This window comes from Mus musculus, chromosome 8 (assembly GCF_000001635.26).
Source record: "Mus musculus strain C57BL/6J chromosome 8, GRCm38.p6 C57BL/6J".
Lineage (NCBI taxonomy): Eukaryota > Metazoa > Chordata > Mammalia > Rodentia > Muridae > Mus > Mus musculus.
The window spans coordinates 22038846-22060546 of NC_000074.6; the positions used below are offsets into that span (position 1 = coordinate 22038846).

Consider the following 21701-nt stretch of genomic DNA (forward strand, 5'->3'; position numbering starts at 1 on the left):
CCTAGATTTCACACGTCCCTGCCCAAGGAGAAACTGGGAAAGAGTCTCTTGGGATTGTCTACAAATTCATCAAAAATGAATAAATAAATAGCAATTGAAAATAATGGGAGGAATCCTGGAGGTTCGTCTGAATGCTGCTAACTAAGCCTTATCTCTGGTCAATAAAGAAGCACCTCAGAGCATTGTGAGATGAGAGCAAAATAAAGAATCTTCAAATAAAACTGTTCCAGTCGTCAGTACCAAAGTACAGTGGTCCTTCAACAGACGCCAATCTCTCTCCTCCACCCCTCTCCCCCTAGAAGAGCTGGAGCTACCTCTAGGTGCAAACTTAACCCCAGTCCCCAGGGCCTCTCAGTTTGTGTTCTACTGCACTGACCTGGGACCTCCTTTCCAGGGTTCTAGCTAAAACTCCCGGTGACAATTCTTCCTCTGGCTGGGGAGGACCTTTCTCCTCCGAAGACGCCGATCGGGCCCAGCTCCCAAGCCCCGAGCTCCTCCTGAAGGTGCACCTCTTCTGCACAGACAGCAGCGTCACCTGGGGGCTACTCAGACTGGCCAGGAAAGAGTGTTCCAGGTTCTGGTGCATCTTGCCCTGAGCTTTCTCCATAGTCGGGTCCACCGTCACTCCTTCCCTTCCCACAGTCCAGCTTCACCACACTTCTGGTACGGAGGGAAATGCTTTCAAAAGGTCTTGCTCATTAGCAGGGACAGGCACCCTTCCCAGCCAGAGGGGGGAAACTGCAGGCAGGGAGCGGCAGTCTTCAGTCTGCGGCCAGCTCAGGAACTTGCACACACTGCATACCGCAGCCGCTGTGGGCCTATTTGCTTTGTTTATCTCCACCCAATCCAACTGGCCGCCGCTTACAGGCACAGGTGTGGGCTGCTGTGCGCCTCAGCACAAAATCCACACACACCGCAAGCAGTGCATCCTGGGGCCCCAGGCGCCTAATCGTCTCCCAAAGCCAGGCACAGCTTCCTTTTGGCCACCTGTACTCCTAGAAACCTGGCTAGGGACAAAAGCCCTGGGCTAGCCAATTCCTTGTAGTGGCAAGCGGCGAGGGTTTTCCTGGAATAACTTCAGTGGCCTCTTCCTGGGCTCCAGCCCTGGCAGAGGGCAGCCTGCTGGGCGAGAGAAGTATCCCCCAGGCAGGGTTTGCATTCCCATGCAAACCATGTCTCCTGCAGCTTTGTTTCCCTTTGACTTCAGTGAGAACTGACTGCACAAACTCATGGCAACAGGGCTCATTCGTCCTTTATACTGGCACAACTGGTGAGAACTAATCCATAATTCAGGCTTCTCAGGCTACCTGCTGTTCCACCTGAGGATTAACAGACAGAGACACGCACAGTGTGGAAATCCAGGCAGTTGCCCTCTGTAAGACGACAGGGCAGTCTCCTTTCCCATCCCCCCACCTGACCCATAGGGCATGACTTCATGTCCCATGGGAGGAACCACTCAGACAGACAATAATCCTGGCAACAGCCATGGTTGGTGTGTGGAGGGTATACGATACAGACTGAACTGAACCAGTACGTAAAGCAGCTACTCTGCTCTTGTCTGCATCAATCCTTGCAGCTGAATACATCACTTTCAGGTCGCTAGAACTTGTCTGCATCAATCCTTGCAGCTGAATACATCACTTTCAGGTCGCTAGAACTTGTCTGCATCAATCCTTGCAGCTGAATACATCACTTTCAGGTCGCAGAACCCATGCCCTTTTGTGTCCACACAATGACACCCTTTCCCTACCTGAAAATGGTGTCAAGAACTCTGGAAAAGAGATCTCTTCTTGGGCTAGTGGTAGCTCAGCGGTAGAGCTCAGGAGAAGCTGCTTAGCATAGCATGTTCTGCCCCAGGTTGCAGCTCCAGGAGTACAACCCCAACAACCATCTCATCCACCCACCTACCCACCTGCCAACCAACCCATCCACCCACCTACCCACCCAACAACCTGCCCACCTAACAACTAGCCCATTCACCCACTCACCCAACAACTGCCCACCCAACAACCAACCAATCCACCTACCCACCCAACAACTGCCCACCCAACAAACAACCCATCTACCTACCTACCCAACAACTGCCCACTCACCAACCAATCAATCCACCTACCCACCCAACAACTACCCACCTAACAACCAACCCATCTACCCACCTACCCAACAACTGCCCACTCACCAACCAACCCACCCACCCACCCACCAACCAGTCAACCCAACTACCAACCCACCCACCAACCAACAGAAGCCTGTTTTCTTTGAAGCCCACCAGTGGTCCACTTGCCAAGGGCATTCACTATTCCTTTCCTCTCATAAGGATCTGACATTGCTGTGCTTCTGAAACACAGTCAGTAAATCAACTCCTCCAAAGTGAGTATGCACTTTATTTTTATCTCCCAAGTTCACAACCAAAAGGGATCCTCGATCAGTCTCTGGGAAACGCTGGCTGTGCTAGAGCCCAACAATGGAGAGACAAGTGAGGCGCTAAGGGCTTGAGCTCCCAGCCTTCCAGCCAGAGCCCAACATTGCAACAGCAGAGACCGCTCAGAGCCTGCTTAGTGGGTGGACCTATTTCCTGGTGGGATGTCTGGTGCTTGCAAGCTTACTGGTCTTTGCATTTGATATACTGGGCAACACAAGTGGGTAACTGGAGTGTATCTCTTTAGTTTACTGTTACAAGATTTTAGACATTTTGGTAGAAGTCCTTACCCAGGGGTAACATGTCTTTTAAATATGAATCATTAAACGGTCTTAACTTTTCCTTGATGCTATAAGATCATTACAAATACAAATAAATGCCTCAGCACTGTGACTGGGAATGTATACTTGGGTTCTACCTGACTTGGCTGCAGCCATCTTGAGTCATAACCAACATGATTCTACCCTGGTTGGTTTTCCAAGGCTAGTTTTCTTCCTGTCACAAATGGCAAAAAAAAAAAAAAAAAAAAAAAAAAAAAAAAAAAAAATTACAATGGTGTGGAACTCTTTGACCAGACCCTGACCAGGGGCTGTGCCTGACATCTTTGATACTAGCTTGAGATCAATCAGATACATGGATGAAGTCACTTCTGATTTGACTGTACTGTGTGTTCATGGGGAGGCAGGGGTAAGGCCACCACTATCTGCACACGTATTCAGCCCTTACTGTCAGGGAAACTGCAACTAGCAAGAACAGAACGTGCATTTGGCAAGACAGAAGAAATTCTTTAACTCTGAGTGGCTGAGACCCAAGTGCACACTTTGTAAAGGTCTGCACAATTTCTTGCAACTTTTATAGGTCTGGTAACAGGGGTGGTCTTTGAGTCCCATGTCCACCAAAAGGAATTTCCACCAGGCATGTTTACTGGAACAGACATTTTTGCACACAGATGTTATATGGGCAGCAATACAAGTACATAAATTTTTGTTAGAGTTATCGAACTTCAATGTGGCCAAATTGTGAAGAAGGACAAAGTAGCCCAATGCATCTTGCCAACATTGTCACATTAAATAAATCTCTTTTTTTCTGATTTCCACTTTTAATTTGGCTCTTATGATTATATCTAAGTACACTGTCTTCAGACAGCTACTAGAAGAGGGCATCAGATCTTATTACGGATGGTTGCGAGCCACCATGTGGTTGCTGGGATTTGAACTCAAGACCTTTGGAAGAGTAGTGCTCTTAACCATTGAGCCATCTCTCCAGCCCCTAATTTGGCTCTTTTAATTGATCTATTGAGAGTAGATGATTAGACCGGCCTTGGGGCATATGTTATAAGCCCCTGAGTTCGAAAGCATTAGTAGTAATGAAGGCATACAAACTTTGGCAGGTAAAAGGATCTCGTTCTTAGCAAACAGGATCTGCAGTTTGACCTTTGCCAAGATAGCTGTGGTAACTACTCCTCTAGGTGGTGTTTACTTTTCCCAGAAAAAGGGGTAGGGTCTTTAACAAGCCAGCAAAAATCAGCATGCTTTAGTAAAACTTTAACTTGTTTACTTCTACTCTCTGCTTACTAGTCAAAGATTTCTATTAAGCTCTTATAACATAGAGCAATAGCTTGGTTTTCTTAGGTGTATCTGTATGTGTGTGTGTGTGTGTGTGTGTGTGTGTGTGCGCGTGTTTTCTCAATATCTCCTATTCATTGTCATTGTTGGAGCCAAATACCCTTTGTCCACCAACTCTCAAGCTGATTATCCCCTCTTCCTGCCACCGCTCAGGAGGTCCTCAGTGATGGCTAAGCTCTGGAACACAAGGATCTTCCATCTATACTAACGAGCAAACGTCAGATATTACATAAGCCTGTTTAAATATATCTAAACAAATTTGTTGACCTGTATGTATAAAGCAGGGTGTGCTTTTTTTTTTTTTCCCTAGAATTCTTTAGGGTTTTTCAGTTCTGTTTTTCTTTTTTGGAAAGAATCTTACTATAGTCTCAGGTGGCCTTAAACTTATGTTATAGACCAGCCTGGCCTCAAACTTGTGGCAATCCTCCCGCCTCTGCTTTCTGAATACCAGAATTATAACCATGTGCCCCACATGCCAGAAGCTCTACCGAGAATTTCATGGTCCTTTTCTGTCCCCTTTATATAAATCCAAGGGCAAACTCTACTATTCTCTATTCATTCAGTCTAGAACAACAGGTCTTCCAAGTGTCTTCTTGCACCTCTGTGTTCTGACTCTCACATGTGTAAAGTTTGCTGTTCCCGAAAAGGAAATTCATATACGTATATGAATTCATACATATATGCCACACTTGCTGTCCCAAACAACTATTTTGTAAGCTGAGAAGCCTGGGCCCCAAAGGCAGATGGGCAGCTCCTGTTTCCATGAGCCCCTAGGACAAAAGGGCCCTGTTTAGGGGAGGGACACCTGGCAAAGAAAACATTTCAGCACTCAGAAAGATTACCAGCTCAACCCAGAGGAGCTTTCAGTAGGAAGGGCCTCCAAGAAAGACCCTGGGGCGGGCCGGGCCAGCCCTCTGAGGCACAAGAGGAGGCTCAGATTCTGTGACAGGACAGGACCAGAGAATCTGACACTAAGCTGTGTGCTGGACACAGACGCCTGGAAGTTTCCCACACTGAGGGTAAGGTTAGCACAAACACCGCATTCACCGCAGCTAAGGGCCCGACGCTCATCCATCATCCACGACAGAACGCAGGTCACTAAGAGTGTAAGCTGGATGTTAAATGTACACGCGGCACAAGATCCCAGAAATCTTTCTCCAGGGCCTAACCCTGCGGCTCTGCCTGATGCTCTCCTCCATGCACTCTTCCAGCCTTGCTAGATCTAGCCCGGCTTTTACATCCAGTGTCCTGGCCCAGTTTGGCCACCTCTGCCTGAATCACAAGCAATTTCTAGGTTTCTGGCCATTCCCTGCCCTGCCCTGCCCTGCCCTGCCCTGCCCTGCCCTGCCCTGCCCTGCCCTGCCCAGCCCCCAACTCATAAGCTCATCCCATACCACACAAAACGTCTGCAAATAGCAGTATCTGACCCCACGCTCCAGGCTGGAACTGGAATACACATTCTATACAGGAACACAGCCACATCTGTCCACCTGACTTCACTCCACCTAAGCCTTTTCCAACCTCTGGGCTCCACCCGCTCGCACATGCTCTCTTCTGCCCCAGACACAGAACAAAAGAAGTACATATGCCCAGATCTCACAGCAAAAACGGCAAACAATATGGGAGACCAAGGCCATCTCTCCCAACCACAATCCACTAGTCCTGTAGAAATGTTGCCCATAAGAATTAAATTTATGGGAGGGGATGGGGATTTTCGGGGGGGAGGGGGGGGACTAGGGAAGGGGATAACATTTGAAATGTAAATAAAGGAAATATCAAATTAAAAAAATTAAATTTATGAGTCCAAGGCACAGCATTTAAAAGAACAATCATAAACTTCATCAAAGAACTCAAGAAGTTTAAAGCAGATGTAAAGAAACAGCTCAGTGGAACTAAGGAGAAAGAGCTTAAGGAGAACAAATGCCTGAGTGATGCCCAACAAACCATGAACAGCCAGGTGCGGTGCTGTACCTCCCAGTGGTTGGAGGCAGAGGCAGGCAGATCTGAGTTCAAGGCCAGCCGGGTATACATAGTGAGTTCTACAACAGTCTGGGCTGTACAAGACTGAGATCTTGTCTCAAAAAATAAATAAATAAATAAATAAATAATAAAAGAGCAAAGAAGAGGAGGAGGAAAGGAGGGAGAGGAAGAAGAAAAAGAGGAGGGAGGAAGCCCAAACAATCCAAGGCTTGAAAACAAAATTCAATAAAGACATAGAAACACTTGGGGCTGGAAAGCCAGCTTGGAGGATAAGGGCACAGGCTACTCTTCCAAAGGTCCTGAGTTCAATTCCCAGCAACCACATGGTAGCTCACAACCATCTGTAATGAGATTTGGTGCCCTCTTCTGATGTACAGTCATACAACCAACCTAAAGAGACAAGTTAAAATAATAATAAAAGCCTTCTAGGAAAAAGAAAAAGCAAAGTCCAGAATAGATAGGCTAACAACAGAACTCTCTTATGCTACATCCACTCCAGTAGTGACACGCATGACAAGCCAAAAGCCTGGATGCAGTCCTGAGGGCGAAGAGTTTCACGGAAACTTAGTCTCCTGGAACTGTGCCATTCCATAGCACTTATGCTCCAATTTTGTCCTTGCAAATGGATCTGTGTGCTTCCTTTCAGTATTGTTTTGTTATAGGTGCCTCCAAGCAATGACTTGCCAAATACCTAAGCAAAATTAAACTTTGCTTCCTGGCCTTCACCAATGCCCTAGTTAGTCCTTGAGCCAATTCTGGGCTTGGAATTCAGTAAGAATGTTGCCTATTCAGTGACATTCAGAATTGTCTCTAGTATTGTTAGAGAGATAGTGAAAGAAATCAGGCTCTACTATCTATACATAGAGTTAGAAATCTCAGGGCAAGCTTAGCAACGTAAGTTTAGAATTCTTATTATAGTTATGTATGGCATACATTACTTATTAGTAGAAAGTCCCCCCACTTAGAATAAAAGCCGAGTCACTCCTATATACAGGAATTTACAATGGTTTAGGAAGTAGATCAGGCTGTGGTTTTAGAGTATTGCATTATTCATGAGATGGTTAGCTAGAGCAGAACTCCCTAATTAGAACCATGACTTGGGTGTGAAAGCCCTTGCCCTAGGAGTGCAAAGACCTCACACCTCTAAGACCTGGCTTCTAAGACTATAGCTGACCTTAGATAGAGCTGACTTTGTCTCAGTTGTTTTATTGCCCAGTTCCCCGCTTGTCTTTGTGTTTACATTCCTCTGCTTTGTGTAAGAGTCATTAAGCATCCAGTAACCTCATTTGTACCTTGCCGATGTGTCACCTAACTTCCCTATTTTCTTCTGTATAAAAAGTTTGGTGCTCAATTTGAAAAAATTACATTCAGATTCTACACAATCTCGTGTGTTGCATCTGTTTGTCATTCATTCGCCTACTCCTTGTCCACCTGCAATCAGAGACCTGTTCTACGCAGACAGGGACCAAAAAGGGTCTGCGGCACTATTAGACTTTCAAACAATTTTTTATGGCCAGTCCTTCTTAAACTATTCATACACACAGACACAGACAGACAGACAGACACACAGACACACACACACGCAGAGAGAAGGAGCACTCCCAGACAACTTCTATGAAGCTACTATTATTCTTCTAATAGCAAATCCTGGTATAGGCACACAAACACAGAAAGAAAAACTGTTGATGAACATAGAGGCAAAAATACTCAATAAAATACTTACAAACAAAATACAGGCAAACATCAAAAGAATTAGTCACACGCCATGACCAAGTTGGATTTATCCCTGAAACACGAGGCTGGTTCAACATATACTAATCAATAAATGTAATAAACCACATAAGTGGGCTTGAATACAAAAATCATATGATCATCTCACAAAATCCAGACAAGGTCTTTGGCCAAATCCAACATGCCTTCATGATAAAAGTCCAAAAGGATGTAGGACCAGAGGGAATATACCACAACAAAACAACAGCCATGTAAAAGGAACACACAGCTGACATCATCCCAAACAGAGAAAAGCGTGAAGCAATCCCCTGAAATCAGGAGTGAGACAGGGTCATCCACCATCCCTGCTCCTCTTCAATATGGCACCCAACACACTAGCTGAAGCAATGAAGCAGCAAGAGAAGGAAATTAAAGGGATCCAAAGAAGAAGTCAAACTCTCCCTATTAGCAGATGATATGACAGAATACAGTAGAGACCCCAAATTTTCTGATAGAAAACTTCTAGAAATGATCAACAAATTCAGCAATGTGGCAAAATGCAGAATCAACTTGTCCAAATCAAAAGCTTTCCTATACACCAACAACAGACAAACAGAGAAAGATCACGGACACACCCCATTCACACCAGCCTCAAAGAAAATAAAATCATGAGGATACACCTAGCCAGAGAAGCAGAAGACCTCTACAGTGAAAACTTTAAACCCTTCAGGAGCTAGATAGAGAAAGACACCAGAAAACGGAAAGACATCCCATGCTCATGGATAGAATTATTATTGTAAAAAAAAAAAAAAATCTTTTACCTAGTGCTATTTACAGAGTCAATGCAATTACAATCAAAATCCCCCATTTTATTCTTCACAAAAACAGAAAAAGCTACTCTAAAAGTCACATGAAATCACACAGGACATCCCATATAACCAAAGCCATCCTCAGCAAAAAAGTGCAGAGCTGGAGGGACTCCTATTTCCTATCTTATGATCTATTACAGAGCCCACGTAATAAGGCAATATGGCTCTGGTACAATAACAGACATGTAGGCCAATGAAACAAAATCAAAGACTCAAACACGAGTTCACCTACCTTTCCTACAATTCCTGTAATATTATATTTATAATATAATATAAATAATTATAACTGCAAAATAAGAAGTAAATTTAAAAAGACTCTATAGGAGCACAAGAAACATTTGTCCTTAGAACAGAAGACAGCAGCATTCAGTTATGAAAATATTCATTTACTCTTCAGGCACCTGGGCAGAGCATGAACGGCTCCTGGCCAAAGTTCCCCATGGAAGCAGTGCTTTCCAAGTTAGCTCAGTAGGACTTTTACACTGTAAATAGGAAATGGAAATCAGCCAACCAGCCATCAGCAAGCTCACTGGAGAGTTCTTAAAGTTCTATTTCTGTAAACAGCATGCAGGGGGGAAATAATGGTAGTTAAATGATGGGAAGACTAGATGGGGCCCAAACGAGAAACACTTAGACTATCAAAGTAAAAGGCAATGAATGCTTCAGTCCCAGGTCACTGCAGGCACAGCCCCTCCCTGGCTACTCTCCACTCCAGCTCTGCTGTAAACTCCAATGGATACACAGGACTCTGCAGGAAGCCAGTGAAATAACCCTTCCCCATCCAGACCTTAGTCACTGCCTATGCTCTCAGGCTTCACCATTAACCTAGAGAGATCTCTGGTGCCACCTGGAGGCCAAACTACCTCCCAGTCCCTCACTCTTCCCACCACTGGTGGTCAGCCAGCAGGTGACACATTCTCCTAGGATCTTTCCTTTCTATTCCACTCTGAAGCCTTTATTAGAGTCTTGTAGGTCCCAAAGCACAAAGTGCTGGGATGCCACCCTATCCCCCTCCCGCCCATCCCCCAGCCCTCTCCCCTCCCCAGCTTATCCTATAGATCTCTCTTCTTCAGATGTATATATATTCTCTGGAAATCTCATCCAGTCCCATGGAAATCCCACCTTTCTTAGTCTGATCAGACTGTATAACAAAGGACCTCAGACTGGGTCTTCTATGAATGGCAATGAACTTCTCTCATTGTTTAGAGGTCAAGAGTCTAAGATCAAGGTGAGCAGATGTGGGGTCTATTGGACACTGCTCCCTACTTCAAAGAGGCATAACCTGGTTGCATCCTGATAGGGCACAAGAGCTGAGGGACTCACTCCTTCGAGCCTCCTTTCTAAATTAACAATTTATTTTTTGAGATTAGATAGTTACTTCATTACTTTTGTTTTAGAGTTTCAATAGAAACTCTGTGAAGAGACACTATGACCAAGGCAACTCCTATAAAGAACAACATTTTATTGGGGCTGGCTTGTAGGTTCAGTCCATTATCATCAAAGCAGAAGTATGGCAGCGTCCAGGCAAACACGGTACTGGAGAAGTTGAGAGTTCTATATCTTCATCAGAAGGCAACTAGGAGAAGACAGACGTCTAGGCAGTTGTAGTCTCAAAGCCTACCTCCAATGACACTTCTCTTCCAACAAGGCCATACCTCCTAATAGTGCCACTCCCTGGGCAAAGCATATTCAAACTACCACATTCCACTTCCTGGCCCCCATAGGCTTGTTCAAACACATAAGTCTACTGGTGGCCATATCTAGCCATAGCATAATGCAAAATGCATTTAGTCCAACTTCCAAAGTCTCTAGACTCTATCACAGTCTCAATAATGTTTAAAAGTCTCTTCTGAGATTCATCCACTCATTTAACTGTAATCCCCTATAAAGTCAAAAGCAAAAAGGCAAATCACATACTTCCAACATCACAGCATATACCTGACCATTCCTAAATGACAGAGTGAGGAGATCTTGGACAAAGGCAAGACCAAAAACCAGCTTGTCAAACTCCAAACTCTGCATCTCCATGCTCAATGTCAAAGCACGCTTCAGATCTCCAACTCCTTTCATCCTTGTTGCCAGGTCTGGCATTCAGCAGCAACAAACTTCATTCTCTTGGGCTGGTTCCACTCCCTGTTAGCAGCTTTTCTCGGCAGGTAATCTATAGCTGTGACATCTCTAACATCTTGGGGTATCCAAGGCAATGTCTGGGATCTACACATGATCTTCTGGGCTCCTCCAAAGGGCTTGGGTCACATCTCCAGCTCTGTCCTCTGTAGCACTCTAGGCTCTGGTTGACTCTACTCCACTGCTGCTGCTGTTCTTGGTGATCGTCCCATGGTACTGGCATCTCCAATATGCTGTGGGCTTCTGATGCAACTAGGCTTCACTAAAAGCCTCTCACGGTGCCAAGCCTCAACTTCTTTGCATGGCCCCTTCAGTTGTGGGTCATTACATCAACTGCACCTGAGGCTGCACCTTCACCAACAGTCTTCTCTGACTTCTCACAGTGCCAAGCCTCAGCTGTTCTCCATGACCCCTTCATGCCTTCAAAACCAGTACCAGCTGGGTGATTCTTACACATTACCAAGTCCAGCTGCAGCATGAGGTACAACTTGGCTATCTCTGGAACACAGCTTCATTGTGCTCCCAGAAAACACTTCCCAAAAGATTTCACTTCAATGATGCTGGTCTCTAATTAGTCACCGCAGATTCAAACCACCACACAACTCCCCTTCCCTTTTCAAGCCCCTTTGTAAGGACACCAGTCCCACTAGGTCTACCCTTGTGAGCTAATTGTTTCCAAAGACCTGATTCCAACGCAGGAATCTGGAGAAGTTATAACACGTTCATTCCCTGGCACCGCTTACAGCCAACAACTCCCAAACTCAGGAACCCAATGCTTTGTCACCATCTCCCTTGGATGTCTAACATGCACAACAAACTTAGCAATTCTACAACTGCACTTCTAATTTTCTCCTGTTCCCTGTTCCTTTCATAGCCTTCACTGGTACATGAAATCCCTCCCATCCATAGCCCAGGATGCACTCCTGATAAGAAGTACTCCTTTCAATCCAGCAGTATATGTCCAGGAAATGCTGTAAGTGCTACCTTTAAAAGACAGTGAGCAGCAAACACTTGGGCACTTAAAAAAAAATTCACATGGGTGCTTTGCTTACATGTATGTTTGTGTACCATTTGCACGCTTGATCTCATCAGTAGCCAGAATAGGGAGGCAGATCTCCAGGACCTGGAGTTATGAATGGTTGTGAGTGCTGAGCTGATAATCAAACCCAGTTCATTTGGCCAGTACTCTGAGTAACTGAGCATCACTCCAGCCCAGAGTCAGTGCAGTACTCTTTTTAAAACTTCTAAAGTGGGCTTGGAAGGATGTGCCTGTAATCCCAGCACTCAGGAGGCTGCAGAAGGAAGACTGCTACAAGTTTGAGGCCAGCCTGAGTTACACAGCACATGGGAGGTCAGCAATGGCAACTAACAGGTCCCTTCTATAATGAGTGAAAAGAGAGAAATTCCTAAGCCACCTCTGGCTTCTCAACACAAACGTAAGAAGCCCTTTAATAGGAAATTGTTATTCCCCTGAGATGGTCCCAGGGTGTACCCTACACTCAAGAGTAGAACTTAAAATATAGTGACAATTTTGGGGTTTGGGGTTCTTTTAAAAGCATAGAAATGTTAAAAGAATGTGTTCTCCTTTTAATCCTAGGTGTGGGACATGGGGCTGCTTCCGACTGTCCACAGCCGCTGACTAGGAAATGCCTCATGCTCTAGCAGGGGCGTGATTTTGCCAGCTACAGATAGTTTCTGAGACTGTGTGACATTTGGAATTCTGGGAACGTTTTAGTTGGTATATAACGTTTTGTTGGTTGGTTGTGGTTTGTTAAGTAGTGATACACAAAGAAGAAACAAGAAGAAATCAGTTTTTCTGGTGGCAAAGATCAAACTTGTCCCAAGGAACTAAATCAATATCCCTAATCGGCAGGAAGTAGTCTACTATTCTATTCTATTCAGGGATCTTTCTTTTCCTCTCTATCCTATTTTTTGCTCTCTTATCTAGTGTTAGGGGGTTGGAAGGGTAGAGAAGGGTGGAAGAAAAAGTAAGAGAGGCGTTTTATTCGAGGTGGTGACTTGTTGCACTCTCTAGGGAGAAGAACCAGCGTTCTCATCATTCCCTGATGAGAAAGAACAGGGCCGGAGGCAGGGAGCAAACATTTTCTGTTAAGACTTTCCGCATGAGCACTTAATCCCAATTTCACAAGGACTGCTCACTGCTCTGTAACCTCCTAAGGGTCATCTCTCTTAATACTGTTGTACTGGGGTTTCATTTCAACATGAACTTAGAAACGAAACCATTAAGCCAGAGAAAGAATACTACCATAAAAAAATGCATACACCCTGGCATTCATGGAAGGTAGAGGAGAGGTTTCATGAGGAGAAGGTTGATGATGGCAAAGGCAGAAAGCGCTCAGAAAAGCAGGGCGGGATTGCAGCCTGTGCACAGACATGCTCAGCAAAGGCTGACAGCACAACTGCTCCTACAGGAAGACCACAGACCGCCCGTACCCACCAACTGCCCTCCGCAGCATCTTACCTAGGAAGAAACGTTAGCGCTGCCATGTCTACTGAAAACACAAAATACACTGGTATCATTCTTTTTTATTGATTTTAGACATCAGCAAAACTAGATAGCACATTGTTCATCTATCCATATACACATGGCAATGGTTTTTAAATGCAAAAGGCTGAATTACAGAGGCTACAGGTATAGCTCAGTGGTAGAGTATGTGCTTGGTATACCTGTGGCTCTGGGTTCGAATCCAAATACTGCAACCTGGGTTAAAACAAGTGCAAAACAGAGAAAGGCAGTTTTCTTCTATGGTGCTCTTTGCCTGTTTGCCCTGACTCTGGCTGTCAAGTTGAATCCTTCACTAGTATTAGGGCCCACTTCCTCAGAATTCTCAAGTATACCAAAGACCTGTGACATCCAACTTCATGGACAGAACAACTACTGGGTTCTTGTACTTGCCATTGGGATAGCCGAACCACAGTCTGTAACCCACTGTAATAAGTCCCATTTACAGAGAGAGAAGGGGGTTCATTCTATCGCTTCTTATTCTCTAGAGAACCCTGACTGATACAGGGGAGAAAGGTGTATGTGTCATGTATGAGGTGCATGCATGAGTGTACAGGTGCATGCACCCACGTGTGTGAGTGTGCAGGTGTATGCACCCACGTGTGTGAGTGTGCAGGTGTATGCACCCACGCGTGTGAGTGTGCAGGTGCATGCACCCACGTGTGTGAGTGTGCAGGTGTATGCACCCATATGTGTGAGTGTGCAGGTGCATGCACCCATGTGTGTGAGTGTGCAGGTGTATGCACCCATATGTGTGAGTGTGCAGGTGCATGCACCCACGCGTGTGAGTGTGCAGGTGCATGCACCCACGTGTGTGAGTGTGCAGGTGTATGCACCCATATGTGTGAGTGTGCAGGTGCATGCACCCATATGTGTGAGTGTGCAGGTGTATGCACCCATATGTGTGAGTGTGCGGGTGTATGCACCCATGTGTGTGAGTGTGCAGGTGCATGCACCCACGTGTGTGAGTGTGCAGGTGTATGCACCCACGTGTGTGAGTGTGCAGGTGTATGCACCCACGTGTGTGAGTGTGCAGGTGTATGCACCCACGCGTGTGAGTGTGCAGGTGCATGCACCCATGTGTGTGAGTGTGCAGGTGCATGCATCCATGCATGTGACTGTGTAGGTGCATGCGCCCATATGTGTGAGTGTGCAGGTGCATGCATCCATGCATGTGACTGTGTAGGTGCATGCACCCATATGTGTGAGTGTGTAGGTGCATGCAACTATGCATGCATGTGTGGAGACTGGAAGAGGACATAGGATGCTTTCCTCTATCAGTCTCTACCTTCTCCTTTAAGTCAGGCTCTCTCACTGAAATGGAAGCTAGCCATTTTAGCTAGGCCAGCTGGTCAGCTAGTTCCTATCAGCCTGTTTCTGTCCCCACCTCCCACAGTGCTGGGCTAACAGGTGACCACTGCCACGTCCAGCTTTCTACATGTGTGCTGAGAATTCCAACTCATGTCCTTACGCTTGCCCTAGTGCTCATACCCTCTCCTTGGCTCCGATACTCTTTTTCTTTTATCATTAATTTATTTATTTAGTCATGTTACATCCCAACTTCAGCCCCCTCCCTCCTCTTCCCTCAGTGTCCCCCTCATACCTCCTCCAATTCCCCACTCCCCTTCTCTGAGGAGAAAGGAAAGGCCCCCATGGATTCCCTGCCCTTGGCACATCCTCTTCCACTGAGACCAGACAAGGCCCCCCCAGCTAAGGGAAAGGGACCCAAGGACAAACAATAGAATCACAGATAGCCCCAGCTCCAGTTGTTAGGGGACTCACGTGAAGACCAAGCTGCACATCTGCGACATATGTGTGGGAGGACTAGGTCTATCCCGTGCATGCTCTTTGGTTGATGGTTCAGTCTCTGTGAGCCTCCACGGGCTCTGATTAGTTTTCTCTGTAGGTCTTCTTGTGATGTCTGAGCCCTCCCTCCAGCTCCCTCAACCCTTCACTCTTCTTAGGTCAGGTGAGGTGCAGAGGCATAACTTATTATTACATTGTATAACTGGATATACATGATTATATGCATTTCTTTCATAGCCAATAAATTGACAGAATAATGAGAAAAACGCAAGGTGATCAGGGGGGGGGGTTCTTTCCGTAAGGGAAACAGGTATAACAGCTAGGGCAGGGCACGAGGCGATGGGAGAGACGTCAGAATAAATGGCTGTGTCATGTGCAGAGAGAGGTGAAGAGGGGAATAGGACCAAGATTCCAGACAGGTAGAGAGGAGGGTCAAAGGTATTCGCAAAGAGCATGACCTTGAAAAGAAGCCAGATGTGTTCACTAGTTCCACAGAAAAGGATAAAAAGTGGCTCGTATAGCTTGGTGACTCGTAGGGGGATGAGGTGGAAGGACTGGGGGTTCAAGGCCAGGCTAGCCTACAGATCGGGACATGGCCTCAAAGAAAAAGAAAAAGGAAAGAGGAAAAAACCAAAACAAAACAAAAAACCAAACAAACAAAAACCAAGTAGTAGATCTAAATAACAACTAGGTGTTTGGGGAGAGGCGGTGAAGCCAGGGAGAAAAGTTAAAGACAGCACACCCAATGGTACTAATTTTCTACACGTAAGAAAGAGTAAGAAGAGTCAAGACTGAGCCAGGCCCCTCCTAGGAGCAGACAGCCTATAAGCTGTAAAGTGCATGTCAGAGGGACAGCTGAGATAAGGAACACGCTGCTGGCGAAACCAGCTACTCAGTCGCAGGACTTTTTGGCACCAGCAAAACTTAACATTCTGAAAGGGCAGATTTCACAATATCTGGTCATTATTTGGCTAGGGGGTGCAGCTCTGTGTGCAAGCACAAGGCCCTGGGTTCCGTCTTGCCCTGGCTGGTTTTTAATGTCAACTCGACACAGGCTAGAGTCATTCTGGAAGCAGGAAAGCTCAACTGTGGCAACCCTGTGGGGCAGTTTTTACATTAATAATTGATGTGGTTGGGTTAATTCCACAGGGAGTGGCACGGGGGCGGGGTGTGTGTGTGTGTGTGTGTGTGTGTGTACTAGATGATTAAGAAAGCAGGCTGAGCAAACCATGGGGGAGCAAGGCAGTAAGCAGCACCCCTCCATGGCCTCGCCATCAGCTCCTGCTTCCAGGTTCCTGCCCTATTTGAGTACCTTCCCTCAGGGTGGAATGTGGGACAGTAATTTGAAATGCATCCTTCCTCCCCAAGTTGTTTTGGGTCACCGTGTCTATCACAGCACTAGGCACGCCCCAGTCACACCCAAAGAAAACTCAAGCTTTGCCGCTTTACTTGACTGAGTCTACCTTCCATCTGCTACGTTCATCTTTAACTTAGCTTAAAGGAAAAAAACAAAAAACAAAAAACAGAGATGCAGGTGTAGACAGTACATTTAAGGCCAGAAGTCCATCCCCAACATCACAAAAAAGAAAGGAAGAGAAGAAGAGGTATTGTCAGAGCTTCTCTCCCTCTCTCTCTCTCTCTCTCTCTCTCTCTCTCTCTTACACACACACACACACACACACACACACACACACACACAATGTTCTTCTCTCATGTAAATCATCAGGTCAGTAATGAGTCACCTGACCAAGATGACACCTTGTACTATGGTTATCGGTGAGCAGCAACCACAACCACTGAGGCCTCCCCTTTTGATCCAAACTGAAATGACTGTCAGTAAAGCATTTCAACTCCAGGCACAGGGCTGCAGAGCTGGCTCAGTGGGTAAGAGCACTGGCTGCTCTTCCAGGGGTTCAATTTAACTCCAGTTCCAGGAGATCTGCCACACTCCTCTGGACAGCCGACACCTAACATGGTGTACAGATATATATGCAGGCAAAACCACTCATACACATAAAAACAAATAAAAGAAAATAAAGCTGTAAAAAAAAAGAATAAAAAAACAAAATAAAATGCCAGCTTGGTAATGTGTACCTGTAATTTAGGCACAGAAGAATCTATACCACCTGGAGATTACTGCCCTGTAGAGAAGCCCCTGAAGAAAAACACAGAGAGTGAAATAATGCTATAATTCATTCATTTTTGAACACCCAAAAGGTACCTTTACATACTATCTATGGAAAAGAAAGCAGCAGACTGTGGTGACGTATGCCCGTAATTCTAGCACTGGGTAAGGAGACTGTTGTAGATCAGCCTGGGCTACATAGTAAGTAGTGGGCTAGCCGGCGCTACGCAGCAAAACTCTCCCATCTCAGAAAAAGAACCACATTATTACATATAGTTCACACTCCCTTCAATATACCCAGACACTTAAGAGCTCATAACAACCTATGCAATTGCTTGGACTTCCTGGCCTCTGGGGTAGGAGCTAAACAACTCATTTTGTACTTGGAAAGCATACTGCACGGGATATTTTTTAAATGCTGTAAGGCTGGTCCCCATGTTTAAGCAGCTCAGAGTCTAAAAACTAAGCCAAATCCATGAGTTTAGTAACACTAGATGGTATGATCGAGTATCATAAAGTCCCAAAGACCATGTGTTTTTGAGAACGCTGGTCAGACTGACCTAGGACCAAATGCTGCTATGTTTTCTCTTATTAACAAGCTAGCTTGAGTGAGTTATTTAACTTCTGCATGAGTTTCCCCGCCAACATGGCCGGGATATCTTTCACAGTTCTAACACTGTATGAGGTTAGCACAGACCCCATGGGACGAGGGCTGGCCACGGAAGAGTCTCTCATTCTAGCAGGTGCTGCGGAGCATCTGAATGCAGGACCTTACGATGGGTAATTCGATACAGCAGCTCACAGAAACGCATCATTAAGGACACAATGCAAGAACAGCCAAGTGGAGGAGATGCTCAGAGCAAGGAGGAAGGAATGGGTCCCCAGAGGTGCCACGCCTTCTGTAGACAGGCCACCCCCACACCCAGTATCTTCACAAGGTTCATTTTCTAGAAACTCCCCAAGATCGTCCTTTAGGGGTTTTATGGAGGTTCTGCTTGGTAGGCAGGGTTGATAAAAATTATGAGTCATTTGTGATTAACTAGTCCAGTCCCTTCCCCCTCAAAAGGTGGGGCAGGGAGGGACTGAAAGTTCTAACACCCAAACCATGTGGCTGGTTTCTCTGGTGGCCACCAATTCCTGCCTCTTAACCGATCCCAGGGAAGCTGAAGGGCTCTTCTTGTGAACAATAAAACATTTTCCTCTCACTCTGAATAAAGAAATCTCAAGGTCCAGGAGGGCGGGACAAAGATCAAATATGTGTTTCCTATTATCAAACCTGTGCCTCAGGACTTGGACACTTGGGCAGCTCAGAATGCTTCCCTGAAATCTGAACCACTGGGAGATGCAGGCCAGTGGGAATCTGCCCTGGAAGGCTTGTCGGATCATCCACTAAAACAGAGCCATCGTTATCATTCCGTATCCCTCCCCATTCCCTTCCCCTGAGGCTCAGGGGGGGAATCGAACCCACAAAGAGATGAGAATAAGGACCTGGTTCAGATTGACCTCGCCAACCTGGATCAGACTTCAGGGAGTCTAATGCCAGGCACTTCACAGCCAGAATATTTAAAACACAATTTTGGTAAGGGTTTCCAGGCAACAGTCATTTCAATCTAGGTGCACAGTAAAGCTTGAAGTGTGACTACATAGAAATTCCTTTGCAAACTACATGTGACCGCAAAGGAGGTAGGTAGGTTCTTTAGCTAAAAGGCCTAGAATGTAGTGTGGTTTCATAGGATGGTAGAGATCAGCAGGCCATAAAGTACTCCTGACATCTCCCCTAAAGGTGGGTGACAGTCTAGGGAGGGAAGAGTCTGGGATAAGTATTCTGGGGAATTTGGGTGAGGTGTGCCCCTATAGCAAAAGGTAGGTGAGTCTGCCTCCACAGATAGAAAATAGATCACCAGGTCATTAACAAAATCTACCCTCAGCTTTCTGGATGGAATGAAGGTATTTGATTTTTACACCCCTCCCCACTTGAGGAGACACCCCAGCTTGATTAACATTTCTGGTTCTCTTAGTGCTTCTCTGTGAGTAAAAAACCTTTGTGCCCCCAACACCTACCCCTGCTGGTAAATCGCACCCCTAAGCCATTCTATAGGAAAGTAAACTTCCCTAAAGGAAAGGTCTTAAGTCATAGCTGCATATAAAGGTCCTGGGACCTTAGCATTTCTGAAACAATATCCAAAAAAGCACGTGCTGAACCACAGCAAGGACAAAGTGGCAATAGAATGGTAACAGGCAGGTGAGGTCTGGAAATGCAGTCACTAGCAGAATGCTAGAGGCCCTGTGTTGGTCCTGAGCACAGAGTTAAGGCAAAAATCTATGTCAGAGCACAGAACCATGGGTTTGCCTTTCAGCACCGCAAAAAAACTGAATAAAGACAAAGTGGCACGGGTCCTAAGAATCGAACGAGTAAACACATGGGAGTAAAAACTAATACAGTGTCACGCATATAATAAGTTCAGTGACTTCGCCTAAAGCCATTATCAGTGTAATTCAGAAGCGGGTGAGGCCAACAAGAGACAGAGCAGTTAACCGACTGCTTCCACAGAGGAGCAGGTCTTCAATTTCACCTGATTAGATAAAGACTTTACTCTTTCAGGGGGACACTGACAAAGATAGGGGGCATCTCCTTCTCTGCTCTGGCCACCCCTACCCGGTGTGGGCTGTCTTCACACCTACTCAGCCACCTCTCTCCCTGCCTGTCCATTAACCTACACCCCTCTCATTCCTACACACCAGAGTCTACATGAATTTCACTAACAAGGGACGCTGGATAAAACTGCTGGATTAATTAGTTTCAGAGACCTGAACAAAAGGAGCAAGCTCCAATCCAGCAATCCAGACCTAAAGAAATACGCCCAGTATTAAATTCGATGTCAATAACCAAGTGTAAGGCCAGTTGAATGGCTCGATGAGTGGATGCACACAATCTTGAAGCCCTAGGACCTGTTTGCTGAAAGGAGGGAAAACCAACTCCTGGACGTCTTCTGCTGACCTCTCACGCCTAGATTCTCTCCCCCTCCATTCTTCCCCATATACACATAAAACAAATAAATAAATGCTTTAAAAAAAAAAAAGACTCAAGTACAAGTAGGGCAAGATGGCTCAGTGGGTAAAGGCACTAGCTTTTAAACCCGACGACCCGACACACTGACACACATGGTGGGAAAAGCAGCACTAAGTCCAGCAAGATGCCCCTAACCTCCATCACACACACACACACACACACACACACACACAACAATTCAAGTGCAAAGATCACGTCAACTGGGAAAGAAAGGAAGCAATCGCCATGACCACCCAAGAGGGAACCACCAACAGACTATGGGGAACACCTATGACACTCTGGGAAACAATCTACAAAGTATAACTAATTGGAAAAAAAAAGTTCCGAGAACATAAAACGTGATTTCAATTAAGCTAGACAAAATATTTTAAAACAATGCACAAATCTTCAAGAATTCATCATATGCCTGCGACCTATACAAGTTTCAGTAAGTATTTGTTGATTGAAAACGCACATGAAGAAAAGAAAAACAGACCTGCTTTTCATGTTAAATATTCTACGCTGTTTGCATCTCTAAGAGGCTGCATTAATTAACCCCCTGTATTATTAAATGAATGCCTTCAAGGTACAGGACTTGGATGTAGACCTTTTGAGGAGCATTAGCCAGGCATTAGCGAGGTATTAGCACTCCCAGGAGCAACTAGAGTTTTTATACAGCAAGCCCACGCTCAAGAGCTCTTTAATAAGGACCGGGGAAAGTTCTGGGCTCGAAATCGTTGTACACCAGAGGGCTAGTGGCACCCTTGATCTAGAGGGTTTTCCTCCCGGGTTCTCAGGGGTACGTGTCCACAGTCACGAGCCCTGGAGGAACCGAGGAGAAAAGCGCTTTGAGCAGGTGCGTACACGCTGCGGTCAGGCAAAGGAAACTTACTTTCCGACTGGCCTCTTTGGCTGTGACCTGTCTCTCCTGTTCAGGCATCGTCCCCACAGACGCCAAGTTCTTCCTGGGATCCATCCCCGAGCCCAAAGGTCACCTGGTTGGGGGGAGGGAAGGGCGACTTTACAAGCCAGGGAGAGGAGGCGCGAAGAAGCGCATCCGTGGTTCCTGGGGAACACAGGGCTCAGATCTCCCAGCCCCGGCGCTGCGGACTACGGACAGCGAGGTCCGCGGTGCGCTGCAGATAGGGTGCAGCGAGGACCACAGTCTCAGGACGCCCGCTCCAGCGCAGCCCCCTCTCCACCCCGCGCCCCGCTACTGCGGCCGCTGGGGACTCGCCGACACCTCTGAAAGAGCGGACTCTGTACTGGAAGATTAGCTCGTCGCCCGCCCGGACCTCCCATTGGGTCCCAACCGGCTGGCAGCGCCGCGGTGGGGGCAGGGCTGGGCGCCCTCAAGGGGGCTTCCAGACGGGAGGGGGGGGAGCGAAGTGGGCGGGGCGAGTGGGGTGGGAGGGGCGAGAGAGCCGGCTGTCCATCACAAGCCACGCCCCACCACCGCCACCGCAG

The 21701-nt window shown here is 46.4% G+C and overlaps 1 protein-coding gene across 5 annotated transcripts in view; it reads right to left on the reverse strand.

Annotated features, from left to right (window-relative positions):
* Positions 1–21229, reverse strand: part of Atp7b (ATPase, Cu++ transporting, beta polypeptide) — a 67292-nt gene extending 46063 nt beyond the window's left edge. For 4 of the 5 annotated variants that reach the window (XR_378777.4, XM_017312538.2, XM_006509007.4 and 1 more), the window contains exon 1: positions 377–1068. Coding sequence is in view for 4 of the 5 variants with exons in the window: in XM_017312538.2 (XP_017168027.1) it covers positions 377–607 (231 nt within the window). In the remaining variant the exon portion in view is untranslated. Of the gene's footprint in view, positions 1–376; positions 1069–21126 lie in introns of those variants that run through there. The other variant, NM_007511.2, reaches the window with a different exon arrangement.
* Positions 21230–21701: the final 472 nt, after the last annotated feature.